Here is a 16,485-nt window from a genome sequence, read left to right on the forward strand (position 1 = left end):
GCTCTATTTCTGAGAGCCCAAAGAATAGTGTTTACAACAGCTTGAAAAGCACACTCCACACTCTGGATCAGATTTCTGTGCCACAGACTATTTCTGTCGGGGCCTGATTGATATCAAGTAGAAATAGGTAGGAAAAATGCAATTGCTGATAAATGTTATAGATTAAATGTTATTATGATAACTCTTTGATTGTGGCTTTGTTATCTAAGACAAAATCCTTTTCAAACCATATCTATAATCACAGTAAAGCATAATTATGTTTATGCATAACTCACTCAAGAAATATAACTCTATCAGCAGTAATTACTTTTATTGATGTAACCCATGTTCGAATTGCACTACCAAATACAAAAAGAAAGCACAGTAATAAATAAATGCATCAGTACATCACATTTAAAATAATAGTGCATATACACTCATGTGAAAAAGAAAGCTTTCTCAGGACTATGAAAAACTGAGTACACTTAGTGCTTCCCAATGAATTAAGATGGTAAGCAGCCTCCAGGTGCTGCTAATCAAATGCACTTGATTAAATGATCATCACCAAGTGTCACCACCATTATAAAGGCAGAAGTTCCTAGTCTGGAGCATTCAGATTTGTATAAGCACAATGCAACAATCTTGTATGTTCATGACCTGTTTAGAATGATTGGCAGGAAAAAAGCCTTTTTCTTCTAAAAAGAGCACATCAGCACAGCTGAGGTTTGCAAAGTTACATCTGAACGAATTACAGGACATCTGGAACATCTGAACTAAGTAAAAAACATCAGGAGAAGCATTTCATACCAACCATGAACTACCAACTGTCATGGTGATGGAGGGGTTTTGGTTTGGGTTTGTTTTGCATCTATAGCAGCGATCCCCAACCCCCGGGCCACGAACTGGTACCGGTCGATGAGTCGTTTGGTACGGGGCCGCAAGAGTTGAGGCTTGGGTGTGAAATTTAAAGTTTTTAGGGTTTTTTTTAGCATTTTTTAGCATTTTTTTATGGCTTTTATCGTTAACTCAGTTCCCCTGGGTCTTTCCCCATGTGTTACGAATAAATCTTTTTTTTTTTACACTGGTGCTGTTTTTTTGTTGTATTTATCTGTGTCACCTTAAAGGCCGGTCTGTGAAAATATTGTCAGACATAAAATGGTTTGTGGTGCAAAAAGGTTATGGACTGCTGATCTACAGGATTTTGGATGCAACCTGAAATCACTGAGTGGCCCTGATCACTGTCTGTAGAACTAGCAGCTTGCACATCTGAAAAGGCATTATCAGTGATAAAAGACATATAGTTGGACAAATGTTCCCATTCAGGGGACCCATTTTTACATAGAAGGCCTTGAATGTATAAGCTAAACTGCATAATGCATCTATTACAACAGAATGGTTTTGTATTAGAAGAGACTGGGACCTGAACTGGCCTCCCTGCAGTTCAGACATTTCACCAGTTTAAAACCTAAAATACCACAAGAAGACCCAGTGAAACATGACCATCTCTTAAGTTTTGGGGGGATGTGTTGTTGTCATCAATTTCAACATGAACTAAAGTTTTTCTTAAAAATGTTTATTTTCTCAATTTAAACATTGATGCTTTCAATGTTCTATTGTGAATAAAATCTGTTTTGTTTTGTTTTTTAGATCTAAAACTTATTGTATTCTTTTTTTATTTACATTTAAAGAGCTTCCAACTTTTCTGGAATTAATGTCGTATATATCAGAAAGCATTGGTCCAAGATTTTTGCTGCAACTTTCTACAAGGTGAACTATAGGGTGTACTTGGTTTTTCACAGGAGTGCATGGAATCCTGTAAAAACTTTTTTCATCATCATTATCATTTTATGACTTCTAATCTTCACTTGATAATTTATAGTCACTGTGTCCATGCTCTAATTGTGACTATAAGTGCCTGAATAACTGGAAATTATAGGCAAGGCGAAGCTTCTTAACTAACAAAAAACAAAATAAGATTGTATTCAAGGTACACAAAGTTTTAAAAAAAAAACCTCATTAAAGTCATTGTTATCAGTGCAGTGTGGGAAGCTTTAGCAAGTCCCTCATTGGAACTATGACCCTTTTTATATAATGGAAAATAAAACATCAGCAAAATTTCATTTTTCTAATATCACATAATTATCTTTGACAAAATCTCAAGCTATTGTGATATAAATGTAAAAATTGTCACACATCTGCTATTATTCTTATCCCACCAACCTATAAAATGTTCGAGCATAAAGCCCCAATGTCTTCTAAAAGATTTAAAAGATTTATGAACGATTTATCTTCATCACACATTCATTGATATCACTTTGATCCCATGGGCATTGATGTAGGTGAGGAGGACCTTTGCTCGCCTCTCGATAACATCAATTAGCTTGTCAATGCCCTGACGACCCCCTTGGCTTTCCCAGTATGTCTTGTCAAGGAACAGAGATTGGAGAAGTTTTTCCCTCAGTTTTCTGGTTTTCAGCACAGACACAGCTTGCTCTGGAAACCTAGAAAGGCATAAGAGGAAACAGGAGGAAGTGTAGTCACACTGTAATACTGTGCAGATTCTATACATTAAACATCCATTCGCTTCCGCTTTTCCTTTTCAGGGTCGTGGGGGGTGCTGGTGCCTATCCCAGCTGTCATAGGGCAAGAGGCGGGGTACACCCTGGACAGGTCGCCAGTCTGTCGCAGGGCCAACACACAGAGACAGACAACCATTCACACTCACATTCACTCCCGCATTCACACCTATGGGCAATTTAGATTTTTTAATTAACCTGTCCACACAAAGTGCATGTGTTTGGACTGTGGGAGGAAGCCGGAATACCCGGGGAGAACATGCAAACTCTAACCATGTAGCTATTTATATGTTATTTCTAAACCCAAACTCCCCAACAAGTTTCATCACATCTGACTTTCATTTTTGCAGAATGGAATTAGGTGCAAATAGGCATGTCCAAAATGTAATTCTTCATAGATATGGTAAACATAGGTGGTGACATTGTGATTTAGCTAAGCAGTTCCTGCAGTTCCTCTGGTCTGAAGATGCCAATGATAACAGAATGTCTCACTAAAGTTGACTATTAAATAAATTTGTGGAAGTGCCAAACCCATAAAAAATAATTAAGAGATGGCTGTATTTTATACCAAGTGGTTATGACAGGTTGTCTTTGTACATCAGCAACCTTGAAGTCTGAAATGTTTTTGCTTTTTTCCTTCTTGGCAGTAAAAACTGCATTTATACAATCACATAACTGGAGGTTTGTGTAACTAAAACATCACTTGAATCAAATGACGGGTTACTCATACTTTTAGCGCATGGATGGGATTTTTTTGACATTTTAATAGGTTTTGAGTGGGTAAAAGCTCCCTTCATACAAACGAAATGAAAAGTGAGAACCGTATATCATGTGAAGCAATTAGTTGCAGCAGTCAGGATTGGAGGGTTTTGTTGTTTTTTGTTTTGATTTTGATGGAGCACTACGTATAAGTAAATTCCATCTCATGTGATTTCAACAACAAAACAAAGCCTGTCCTACTCTGTACGAGATGACTGTGGATGAACAATGCTAAAAGTTAAAGTGGGGCTCTTACTTAGAGATAGTGTTTTGTGATTTGACTTTAAGGTGCAGTTTTTGCCTGTCTAGAAACAAGATCCACCAGAGCCATGAACAGGCTGCTGTTTATTAAATGAGTTTAGATTTTTACGCATTTATATTTTTCAGATAAACTTTGTATTATTACTGCTCAGAATTCGCTTAGAATAAAATGTCAAACATTGGTCATTTTGGCTTTGAGAAAAGTCAGCGAGATAACACCTCTTCTGATCTACGTGAAATTAAAGATCAAGTTCAAGTTCAAGTTCAAATTTTATTCGCCACATGCAGGTTGCCCTGCAGTGGAATGAACCCGCCCCCGACCTTACACACACAACGCAGACATCACATGGGGATACAAGTCAGAGAACGGTTGCATTACAGAAAACCACTGAAATGTACACTACAATGGGAAAAATAGATATTTATTGTATCCTATGATCTTTCATCGTCTTTTATTTAGAATTTAGCTTTTATGGCTTTATCTTACTTGAATGCCAGAATGGAAGGTACATTTTTGCTAATGAAAACAAGGATTCACATTATGTGTCACATTCACAAACGTGTCCTTGCCATTTCTCTGCTGTCTCCTTAGCGAGTCCCTGATTTATTGATCAAAAGGATGGATGAAATGAAAGGGATGCCTATGGAGTGTACGTTTAGAAATCCACATAGACCTGTGGTGCATAAAGCGATGTGTTCTCATCATGGGACGTGTAATAATGCAGAAGATGTCTTTTGGCATGTGTTTCTTCACAAACTGCACACTCGACCTGTAAACTACCATTTTAATTTTTTTTTAACATTTAAAGTATTGTAACATTCTAAGTTAGAATTGAAAATTTTAAATCATAAAGTACACTTTTAACTTTAAAGTTTAAAAATTCACAACCTGCAGTCACTGATTTGTGTATGGGTTGACCAATTACTGTGAACCAAATTCAGAGTTTCCGAGCAGATTTGGCATAGATCCCAGATGGAGATTTAAATATGCTTGTTGAGTGTGCTGGAAATTTTCAAATATGTTGTCAAGGGCGGAAATGAGAAAAACAGCTGCTGAAAGCAGCTAAATCCAGACTGTCCATAGATGTTCCTACTCTGTGTGGACATTTTTTTATCTCAAAAAATAAGTACCAATACACAACTCAGGGTCATTGTTTTGAATGTTGTTTTGAATGTTGTGAAGATTTTTTTTTTTTACAAATGTAGAAGACTGTCTGACAAATTATTACTTTTAAACAAGTTGATCTACATGTAAACAGCAAACTGGATTTACACAATTACTTGTTGCTTGCACAGTTTTCAGTGTGTAATCGTTTTAAAGACATTGAAGCTCAAACAACACTTGTAGTATAAACAGCAGCTTTATCACTCGAAGGACATGTTTCAGCCTCTGGCCTTTATTAGAGTATTTTTCTGATATATAATCATTTGTAAACATCTGATTGAAATTAATTTGATCTATAGCTCATAATAAACAAAACATATAATCTATTTCATTAAGGGGATTAAAGCTGTATTTTAGGCTAGGAATATATAGTAGTAGGAATATATGTTTTTTTTTAAAACATTATATATTTAAACAGGTTAATTAATTATTAATTCATGTTAATGCTCCAAACTTACTCTTTGATTCCTGCCAACAGCCTGAAGTCCAAGTTGTCCTCATTACGGTCAAAGAATCCCTTGTTGTTGGTGAAGACCAGGTGTCTGGGGCTGTGGCTCCTGTAGATGATGTTTTCTAGCTGTATGTGGTTAGCATCTTGACATTTAGCATGGTAACCCAGTTCAATGCACACATCCTGCTGCCGGGGCCTGAACCCACAGCAACCCTGGTCCAGGCGGTTGTTAATCTAAAAATACAGTTCACACATTTCTTCATTAAATGCTTGGAGATGATGTTTTGAGACTAAGAGTGCAGTTCAGAGTGGCATTCACAGAGTTTTCTTATTCAATGGGTTTTCTTTTGCGTTTTTATATTTTTAAAGACAAAGGTAAGCACAGTTTTACTCTGAATGGGCTTACTTTGCATTTTTGATGATCTCTCTTTATCATGATTTAAATAATAATTTCATGAATAGATAACATTCAGCTGGCAGTGAAAGCATACAAACCTAGAGGGCTGGCAATTGCACTGACTCTATTGTACCACTAGTTTACTGGACATCAACATCAACTAGTCATGTAGACTGCTGAGTCACATGACTGCACAGGAAACTCACTTAAGTATATCAGGCTTCTCCACAGGGAATGACAACCCTATATTTAGCTACAGGCCTCATCCATTCTTAATCCTTTATGTGAAATCATTTGAGTTGTGGAGGCTTCAGACAGTGCTGTCAGAGTAAGACAAGCTGAAATGTCACACATAGATTTAGATGGGACTAAGTGCTGCTCACAGGCGTGGTTTTCTAAGGCCTGAGGTTTAGGGTAACCTGGATGAATAAGCATTCGGAAGGCTTTGAATTGGACAGAAATGAAACAGATCCTTATTACCTTGCAAACAAGCATCCATGCAGCTAATAGTACTAAAACAGAGCTTTTCCAGAGCTGTCACAGAAATACAAATGTTATTTGTAGCTTGACTTGATGAAAAATTTGAATTTATTAGTTATTTAAATATCTAAGACGATCGTCTGCCTTAACACTGTAGGGTGCTGGTGTGTTACATTTAACAGAAAACTCAATTGCCATAATAATAACAATAATATTAATAATAATAAAGTTAGACTAAATCTCATTGGAAGTTATTATTGGTTTTAAAATGTATTTTATTTGAAATATAAAACAAGGCAAATATATATATATATATATATATATATATATAGACATTCTCAGTTTCCTTTATCTCATGCTAGTTGTTATTTCTAAGCCCAAACTCCCCAACAAGTTTCATCACATCTGACTTTCATTTTTGCAGAATGGAATTAGGTGCAAATAGGCAAGTCCAAAAGGTAATTCTTTATAGATATGGTAAACATAGGTGGTGACATTGTGATTTAGCTAAGCAGTTCCTGCAGTTCCTCTGGTCTGGTTGTTAGAGGAACTGTATGAGTTACATTAACTTTAGTGTGCAGGCATTTTGCTCTACAAAACGAGAGGTGAAGTCAGAATAAAAAAAAGTACTTTTGTGATAAGATTGGAGTTTCTATTCAGTTCACTAATGTCTTTGACAAGAGGTTTTGTAACAATGAGGAAATATATGTGAATGATCAAAGTTGTGCCACCATGACCTCAACAGACAATTTAACTTATAAAGCTTGTCAGTGTTTCCGAATAAGTATTTTAAGATTCGTCTGTCTACTTTGGTTTCTCTGTCATGATGATGGGGTAAAATGAGTAGTTCTCATAAAATGTGATTTACTGAGGCCTCCCATACAGGAAGCAAGAGCTCTATTCAGCCAAATGACAATACCTCTGAGAATTGTTTTTCTTAATCAGATATTGGAGCACATTTTCTTTAACAGTTACCTGTAACAAAAAGTCAAACAGAGCAAGTTTGCTCCATTCATAGTGATGAATTGTAGAGCAGCCAGAATCAGACTTTGGGCTGATGTTTTGTTGCCAACATCTCTGTTTGAGGGAGTTCTGGTACTCCCCCCATGTTAACTTCAAACTGGTCAAACCTGCAGCAAGGCCTGCTGGGTATAGAGATGCATCCCATGACACAACTGGACAGGACTGCCCATCTAAAGAGGGAGGAAAGAATAATTACATGCTTAGATTTTAGCAGCTGTTTCTATTATTAACCAGAAAAAGTCTTTAAACACTTTTTACACTCATGTTACCAGAACTTATTCCCTGCAATGATGAAGACTGTCCACACACTGATTATCATATTTGCACCTCAAGACCAAACAATGAACTAACTCATAGACATGTAAAAATATTTCTAAATGTATTATGCTAAAAATAAAAAGAGACACAGACATTTCCCACAGATGGAAAAAATGGTTATGCAAGAAAATGAGGAAAGAGGACAGAGGTATCCTGTCACTAGCTGAATATGGCCCCAAAATCTGTTCAAACCCTTGTGCTGACACTTTGTGAAGTCATCATGTAAAATACATTATTTAAGCTATTTATGAAAAAGGAGGATGTTAGTACTTTTTGGTCCTCTCTTCCCCTGAATATGTGTATAAAATGTGTATTCCCTCAGTTTTTGTTCCTTCTTTACCATTAATGTTATAAAATGACAATGAGCAATGTGAATAATGTTTTTCCATTGAATATGAATTAGGATTAGGTAGTCTTGCTCAATGACTTAAAAAAAATCACATCCACGAGGACACAATGTGCAGGTGAAGTTTTGGTGTCCACCCCAAAGAACAAGGTTCTTCTTGATTCCAAGCCTGAATGAATCTGTATTTCACATAGACCCCATTAGTGGGTTAAGGTAACAAATGAACAGTTTTTATGGTATGGCTAATCTGTAGGTTGCAGTTTCTGTCGCTATATCAATGGATACTGTAGTGACATTTGCACAGTATTCTTAGCATGATAAAACCAGGCAATGTAGTTAGAATAACCATAAACAAAACCGTATATTTTTAACAAGTGTCAAAAAGGAAAACTTTGTCCATGTGCTTGATGACCTACCGTATAAAAAGCGAAACTTTCTGCTTACAGCTGGCAACGTCCTATTAAGCCCCAGCACTCTGTCCAAATGAAAAGCAAAAACCTCTGTGGTATCCACCGGGCTGTGGATGACTCCACATTGCCCTCCGCATACAGTGCTCGTTTTTGCGTGCTGTTGGTTCGCCTGTTGAACGTTTGCCTCACCCTCAAATATCAGAAGCGAAAGAGCGTCTCCATGAGAGACTTCTTTCATGCGCAAAACTTTGGCATCCGCAAGAAAGCGCATGGTTTTCACATCCTGTGCGCTGAACCATGGTGGCGGCCTTTGACTGTATATTCGAATTGAACTAATCTGAGAGTCTGCTTCTTCATGTTTGTAAATTTTATGGCTTATATCCAGTGATTTATAGTCAACATCCATGGCTTCCTTCCTTGAAGGTATGGGTGCAAAGTTGCGCTTAATTTGTACCGCATCCCCCTCCAAAGAGCGAAGTTTGTCCTGGGTAAAAGACAGATTGGAAGACTTATTTCTTCTCACTTTTCTCCTCACTTTGGGTCGGATTGTACCTCTTATATGTGCTGGTTTTCGACGCTTAGTTTTTAAGGTTATGTACACCACGTTGTAGCGAGTCGGGACTATGGAGCTCGCATCGTTCTGCAAGTCTGGAGAGTGTGGCTGGCCATCGTTGATCTCCAAATTATACAATCCACGGGTGTGCCGGTACTTCTCCTCATCAATCCTTCGGCTCCGGTGCAGTTGCGAGTATCCAACTTGTGAAAACACAAAAAGCAGATAGATTACACAGACAGACGCAATTATCAAACTTCTTTTTGAAAGAGGGCACCTGCGAAAGTTGCCGGTCAGTTTTAGAATAGGGAAACTTAGCCAACAAAAGTCAGACTTCCCCATTAGAATTTATGTCATTATCACGACTTTGTCCTTTTTGCGACAAACTCTTACTGGGGAGGAGCGCAAAACTTCCGAGGATTTCTGTGAGTAGAATGGAGGGCACAACTGCGCAGTGGATGGAGGGTCATGCTTGGATACCACCCTTCTCGGAAATAAGAAGCAATTTAAACCTTATAGTTTTTTCTCTCCTTCTCTTCAGGTACAGACTTGGCCAATGAGAGCCTAAATTATCAAGTTTTTGTTTTTTAATTAATCATTTTAATTAACACACCCAGGCCATGTGATATTCAAACTTGATAAAGTGCACTGCAATATCTCTAAAGTTAACCTTTGATATTTCTATGTCACTCTATCAAAATCCACATCGACGCCCATTAGGGTACACCACAACTCCTTATGAAGGTTTATAAGGGGTAATGCAAATGTGTTTTTGAACTTACACGAGCTATAGACATATTTTACAAAAACTGAAATAAGGAAGTAAGCACTACACAACATATTAACTACGTTGAAAAATGAAATAGTTTAAAACTAAATATTTGATCGCTTACATATTATTTGTATGCGTTTCAGGCGACATCTGGTGGTATACTGTCCTAATTCTTCATGGCAACTCCCAAAGCTGATTATGTTGTGGAGACACAATAGCAGTAAAAAATTTCCTTACGTGTTGGGAGAATGTGGGGTAGGCGCACCAGTCCACTTACAGGATTTCCTTTTCTGAATTACAATAGTTTTGACCAATAGAGCTCGTCAATCTAACTACAATATATATATACGCGTATATATATGTGTGTGTGTGTATATATATATATACACACACATATATACTTATTTTAACTATACATCGTCTAGTTTAGGCCTGCTCTTTGTCTGCTATAAATAAGCAAATACTATAAGCAGCAGTATTATAAATGTCATAAGATAAATTACTCTGGAAAACAGACATGATGACAAGCCCTCATGGTTGTGTGTTTTCTTGTCTGTAAGTATATGCATATATGCGCTACATCCTCTGCAGCTGCAGCTGTTGTGTGATTAGATAACTGGCAGCACCTGACTGATTTACCACTGCAGACACAGACAGCCTCCAGCAGTTTTTAATGTTGTAGACCTGAATTATCAAAAGCAAAACAAATATTCTGTTTTAACATGCTCCAAGCAAAATCCTTACTTTTGCTTTTATTCGTCTCTGCCTTATTGATTGCGAGCTGTCATATCGCTGAAGGTTTGTAAAGTATAATTGGTCTGTGATGAATAGGGGCTGCGTGTGGTTGCATTAGGTTGGCTTTTTGTTTGAAGTCAGCTTTGTTCTTTAACCTCTTGCTGTAAAAACTTTACAGGTGCAGAAGATGGCTACAATAATGATGGAACCGGTGAACTGGAATCATTTAATATTACTTGCAACTCATCTAGGGCTATCTCACATTTTGCCTATGGAATTACTGCAAATATGGCTGCTGTATTTTTGTATGGAAGCAACTTCGTTCCTGTCAAAAGAGTAGAGACTGGTGATGGTGAGCATATAATTGTTTATTTTTCTGAGAGTTTGAATATTCTTATTTGTGTTATTTTTGGACGAAAGCTCCATTTTAAATGTTTACTTTTCAAGTGAGGAAAATCTGCACTATTTGGCAAAGTTTTGAGACCATTTATCTTTGTGTTTTATTTACAGGTATGTTTTTTCAGTGGGTTCAGTGTGCAGCAATATGGGTTGTATCTATGTTTGGAGACTTGATGCTTCAGTCACCCAAGTTCTGCCCATTTGCAATGCTTGGAGGTGTGCTTTGGGCCACAGGTATTGTGGAAGTTGAGGGTTTGTTTTGTTGTTGTTTGTTTGTTTGTTTGTTCTAATTTAACAACAAATAGTTTAATGCCAAAGGTTCCGGAAACTGGACTCTAGTGTCCAGCAGGATGTTGTTCTAAAATTAGGTTATTGATAGTCCCTTGTTGGAGATGTGAACAGTTTTAGGGGTGAAATCAGTGTGACCCAATTTCATGCTTTAAATTCATAATGCTATGTGCTTAACGTTGAACCGATCAATGGGTATTTAGAGTGCAATATAAAATGTAGTGGCGAGTATTCATTAGTCATGTTGTTAAACAACAGAAACTGTTGAGGGAATATTGTGAGATAGTTGCTGAGGTAAGAACTGGGACGTTGAAGTTCTCCAGGGTTTTTAAATTTGCCAGATCAAAACGTTTTTAAAAAAAATGAATTTAAAATGAATTGAATTGAAAACTGCTTCATCATAATCTTTGCCATACCTTACTAGACAGAATCAAGTGCCACAGATGGACACAGACTGTTTGTTTCATGAATATCTCTAAATATCAGATATTCACTAGCTTCTCATTCAGGTTTGATAGCATTTGTAGTCGATGAGGGTAGATGGCTTGAGTATGAATTGAGGCTGGGGTTTGGGGAAGACTTCAGAGGGGACTGGGAATGGCTCCTGGGTCAGTTAGACTCCATGTACTAATGAGAAGTGAATAAATAAAATATATTTTTGCATTCAGATATAGCAATGGAAATGGTGCATGTTAACTTCTTCCATCTATCCATATGGTCTACAGGAAATGTAGTAGTTGTTCCATTTGTTAAAGCTATTGGCCTTGGTCTTGGCATCTTAATTTCGGGATCCTCTAATTTGTTGATGGGCTGGGCCAGTTCAAGGTGAGTTGAGCTGAGTTAATGGTATGTACACTCTGGATCGAAAATAAAATAATCCTGTCTTTGCATGACTTGGATTGAATGAAAAATAACTGAATTGGTCACTAATTGTGTCTGTCCTAGATTTGGCTGGTTTGGGATTGCTGCACAGAACGTTTCACGTCCAATATTAAATTATTGTGGAGCTGGGTTGTGTCTGCTAAGGTAAACCGTGTTTGGAATTGTAATGACCCAGCCTGTGTTGTTTATTTACCCCCACCCAAAAACAGTGATGGCTACTGCCTGCTGCTGTCATTTTTCAAACCATATCAGCTGGATGTACATGACACTTTTTTTTCCTCCTTTGATTCAGTGGGCTGATCTTTTTCTTTGTGAAAGCGGATGTAGAGCTACTTCACAGTTCAGAAACAATTCCATTACTGATTGACAGAGTGAGTGTGTCACTGACTTATTTTTATCAGCTTGTCGAAGTAGGTTGATTTCAGAAAATACTTTCTTTTTATTTTCTTCCTATTCACTCAAGGCAAATACTACTTTCTTTCTTAGAGCCTGTCATCACTTTATCATGTATTTTGTGTGGTGTACATACAAATTGGGTCGATGTTTCTCTTTGCAGAGAACAAATTCAGGAAGCGATGGACAAAATTCCTCTGAATCCTGGATAGACACCATTGGACCAAAGAGCAAACGATTCATGTGAGCTCATCTCATTAGGAGCCCCTCCGATGTGTGCATTATTACTATTAGCATTTTTCATTGCTGACAAAGAACAGCTACAGCAGCCACTCTGTCATGGAATTTAAATCATAGATGAATGAATACAATTTTACACTTTTTAATTATTAAAAAAGTAATAAAAAGTAAAACAATTCATTTACATTGCATCTTTTAAATGAAGGTCTTAGTTATTTGTTTAGAAGCTGCCTGCCAGTGTGGTTTTTAGGTGTAACAAGTTTTAAGTCATGACTAAAAACCGTTTCACACATGACAACCTTGCTCTTACTGTGAGTTTTTGTTTTAGCAGCAGAAAAAAACTTAAAATGTGAGCACCAGGCTGTAAATGTAGCAGTCACAGTCGATATTCAATAAATGTAAAAAAAACAGAGTGCAAAAATAACATCACTTTTGTGCTGTGTGTTTTCCTGCATACCCATTTACCCATGCACTGTCAGTTTTTATCGGCTCTTTGCAATATCTTGGAATTAACCATAGAAATTGAATGATGTATCAGTGGAGATTTAAAATGCATTCTTCATCCAGTTCCTCAATGTATTCTGCCTCCTTTTCACCAGTGGTTTTCTCCTTGCTGTTGTGGCGGGCCTCATGTATGCTTTCTCCATCATACCGGTCCTGTACATTAAGAGCAATTCTGTGCAGCATGACAGCATGTTCTATGAATCCAGTGTCTACGGTATGTTTTCTGTGTTGGATACCGCTTTATGCTGCACTTTTTCTCTTTTCTTTTTTTTTTGCAAAGCTGGCTTGAAGGAAGTATTGAAGAAAATACATTTATCATAGATCTAAGGATGGATCCAGTTGCTGCTTAATGAAATACTAGTCCCTCCTGAGAACCAGGTGTAAAATTTCCAATTTAATTCCCGTTTCTATCTTTTCACAGATCTCGACTATGTTCATGCACACTGCTGTGGTATTTTCATTGCAAGCACTGTGTACTTTGCCATCTACTGCGCTGCCATGAATACAAAGCCGAAGCTTTACTCCAGAGCTGTACTTCCAGGTAGAACATTATTTCTGAAAAGGCACTCTTCCAAAGCCTATTGTATGACCGTGATCTTTAGTAATTAATGATTAGGCTGCTTTGAACAAATTTGGAATTCTACTCAGGTTACTGAGTGATGATTTATTGTGAATAAGCAATCAATGTGTATCCTTGAAGAGACTGAATTTATATTTTTAAATTACTCTAGCCTTTTTTTTTCCTCCAGTGTTTATGAACATGCACTTTGTATGAAAGCTTTCAGTAGCCTTTTTGTTTTTTCCTTTCCCATGACTGGAGGGGGGAATGTCAGTCCAAATTTTTCTAAAATGTATATTCAGTGACATGAAGTTTCAAGTTGTTTTTTTTTTTTTCTTCTTTTTTCTTCTTGTTTTCTCAGCGTTCCAATTTTGAATTGTTGCAATTTTGCGATTATGTGATGTATGTAGGGCAAAAAAGTGGAAACAAGCTTCCATAGTTTTGTTTACTTTCTCTGAGTTCAGGTTCACACCCTACTTGTATACTGGCAGTCGATCAGCATCACCCTGTTATTACTACTTATTGTGCCAAGTTGCTCTTTACTGTCACTTTTTCAATGGTCAGGGTTGTCAGATGGACTAGACACAAAAGGTAAGACTTTACCCAAAAATACACAGCAGGTCAATCTTGTGGGAAAAAATCTTTTAAAGCTAATTTTAACCTCTTCCTATGTGGTTTTGGTATGGCAGCTTTTGGTTTTTGTTTTGTTTTTTGTTAAAAAGCATATTTTATGACACCCTGAGATGTGTACCTTTTTTAGAACCAAGCTAGTTCCAAAGGTACATAGAGTAAAAAATGTGGGGGTTAAGATTATTAGAGTGAAAATGTCAAAGAAAAAACCTTGAAGCCTTGGACAAAGTGCAAAACTATGTAACAGATTTCTATAATGTGTCATACATTTCTCACAGAAGGGAGAGCAGTCTGGATACATTTTGTGAATTCTTTCCCTTGAGTAATGTAACCTGTGTACAATTTTATACTGAATCAGGCAATGACGGGAATTAATAAAAAGCGTATTTATGTTGTGTAAGACCTCCTGTCAACAATCTTCCGATAGGGAGATCATATAACGGCATGTCACTTGTCCTGTGGAGACTCATAGACACACACTGTGTTCATATTGCTAATCTCTTATTTTGGGTTTTTTTTTTTTTTTTTTCTTTCTAGATCAAAGGAGTCATAGGAATGTTGTTTGTTGTTAATGCATTTTTACTCAAACATAAGTACCTTACGGTCTCCTCTTGCTCTTCAGGTCTGTTGTCTGGACTGATGTGGGCAATTGGGACATACTGCTGGTTCCTGGCCAATAACTACCTGAATTCTGTCATTACATTTCCAATTATCACAGCGGTAAGTACAACATATTCTGACAGCTGGGAGGATTCAATTAATAAGTAAAACAATGAACATTCTGAAACCACTTGATTGATATACTGCAGATTGATATCGAAGGTTTTCACATTGTTCTGCATTACATGAATATTTTCAAAAGAAGTTGGATCTAAAATACTGACAACATTTTAAGGGTGTGTCAGAGTCAGAGGGACTTAATTTATCCCCAAGGGCAATTAAGATAGATGATACCTCGTCGACCTTGTTTTGTATACAATACAAAAACATCACATGGGGGAGAAAGGTCAGGCTAGGTTTCACTGACCGGTCGTTAGCACGAGCAGCGACCCAAACTGAAACTATGGAAAATGCACAACATGAGGAAAGACGAGGAGAAAAAAAAACTCCCCCCAGGGAGATCAGTTTGAGAACAGGGGAAAAAAACCACCTCAGCACATGGATCATCACATCTCACAACATAGAAGACATAAGCTATTGAGCTACAATTTGCAGCTTTCTTACCAAATTGCATTTCCACAGAAGCAATGTAGCTGGGGTAAAGCATGTTGCAACAAGATCAATTAAGTGTATCCTTCATACATGGAAAAAGCCATTAGTGCTTAAATATCATAATCTAGATTGTCTATTGCATTGAACTTTTAGTGAATGTTCGATGTGTATGCACAGCTAGCAAGTGCTAAACGGATCAGACACTGTTGGAACAAATGGCTAACGCATTTATATCCTGCTCTTTTTAGCTGGTACTTTAGTTTCATCAAGTCAATGGTCTAAGCTCAAACAGCTTGTTTGGTTTCCTTTCTTCAGGGCTATGGTCTGGTTGCTGCTCTGTGGGGGTGCCTGGTGTTTAAAGAGATTAAGGTAACGATCAAAATATTAGCTAGTCTTGTTTCTTGACTGTACAGTAGCTCAAAGGCTTGCATGTAAGTGTGCTGTTTACAAAGGGGAGATTCTAAACAATATCAAGTTAAACTGCAGTTGATCAGGAAGGCATTTACCATCCCAAAAGGAAGAATTTTTAATTAAATGTTTCTGAGAAAAATCATCCTCAGATGATTAACTTCTCCCACTTTCTTTCCACAGGGCTTGGCGAACTGCCTGATCTTCTCATTGGCCTCATGTGTTGTGCTGACCGGATCTGTGCTGACTGCCGTATCAAATCTTTAATAATGCAGAACAGTCAAACATCTAATTTTCTCCATTTTTGTTTTCTGTATCAGTGAGGAGAAAAGGCAGTGTTTGCTTTTTATAAATGCATTAAATCATGTTTGCAAAAATTGAAATATAATTATAAACCTTTTTAGTTGCATAGCAGAAACCTTATGCTCTGCAGTTAACTGTTAGGAAAATATTTAAAGTGGATTTGCGTCTGGACTTTGAAAATCTATTTGGTTTGTTACTAACAAACAAATAACACAAATGTCACATTTAATGCATCACACAGCAGCTGCCGTTTTCACTAATCGGGACTGGCTATTCCAGCATTGCAGAGGTTGTGTATATATGCCACTGAGGTCTACTTTACAGATGTAAGAAAAAGATGGTTAACGCTAGACTGAATATTGCAAAATTGCTATTAAAACACTTGAAATTCCACCAATGGCATCTCTCACATTTCCTGGGGTTTGTATGCAGAAAAAGATGG

At 37.2% G+C, this 16,485-nt stretch overlaps 2 protein-coding genes across 2 annotated transcripts; one reads left to right on the forward strand and one right to left on the reverse strand.

The window, feature by feature from the left end:
* Positions 1–328: 328 nt before the first annotated feature.
* gask1b (golgi associated kinase 1B) lies at positions 329–9,093 on the reverse strand. Its single transcript, XM_006798923.3, has 4 exons — positions 8,172–9,093; positions 7,044–7,261; positions 5,199–5,425; positions 329–2,480 (listed from the first exon to the last, which is right to left on the reverse strand). Exons 1-4 carry the CDS (start codon positions 9,058–9,060, stop codon positions 2,273–2,275), a joined length of 1,542 nt encoding a protein of 513 aa, XP_006798986.3. The 5' UTR covers positions 9,061–9,093; the 3' UTR covers positions 329–2,272.
* A 1,119-nt stretch (positions 9,094–10,212) lies between these two features.
* On the forward strand, positions 10,213–16,007 carry tmem144b (transmembrane protein 144b). Its single transcript, XM_087852389.1, has 12 exons — positions 10,213–10,288; positions 10,404–10,577; positions 10,736–10,858; positions 11,638–11,737; positions 11,858–11,938; positions 12,087–12,165; positions 12,351–12,430; positions 13,027–13,145; positions 13,353–13,472; positions 14,743–14,840; positions 15,648–15,701; positions 15,924–16,007. The coding sequence occupies exons 1-12, from the start codon at positions 10,213–10,215 to the stop codon at positions 16,005–16,007; spliced, it is 1,188 nt and encodes a 395-aa protein (XP_087708515.1).
* Positions 16,008–16,485: the final 478 nt, after the last annotated feature.

This window comes from Neolamprologus brichardi, chromosome 2, assembly GCF_056152115.1.
Source record: "Neolamprologus brichardi isolate AB-2024 chromosome 2, ASM5615211v1, whole genome shotgun sequence".
NCBI lineage: Eukaryota > Metazoa > Chordata > Actinopteri > Cichliformes > Cichlidae > Neolamprologus > Neolamprologus brichardi.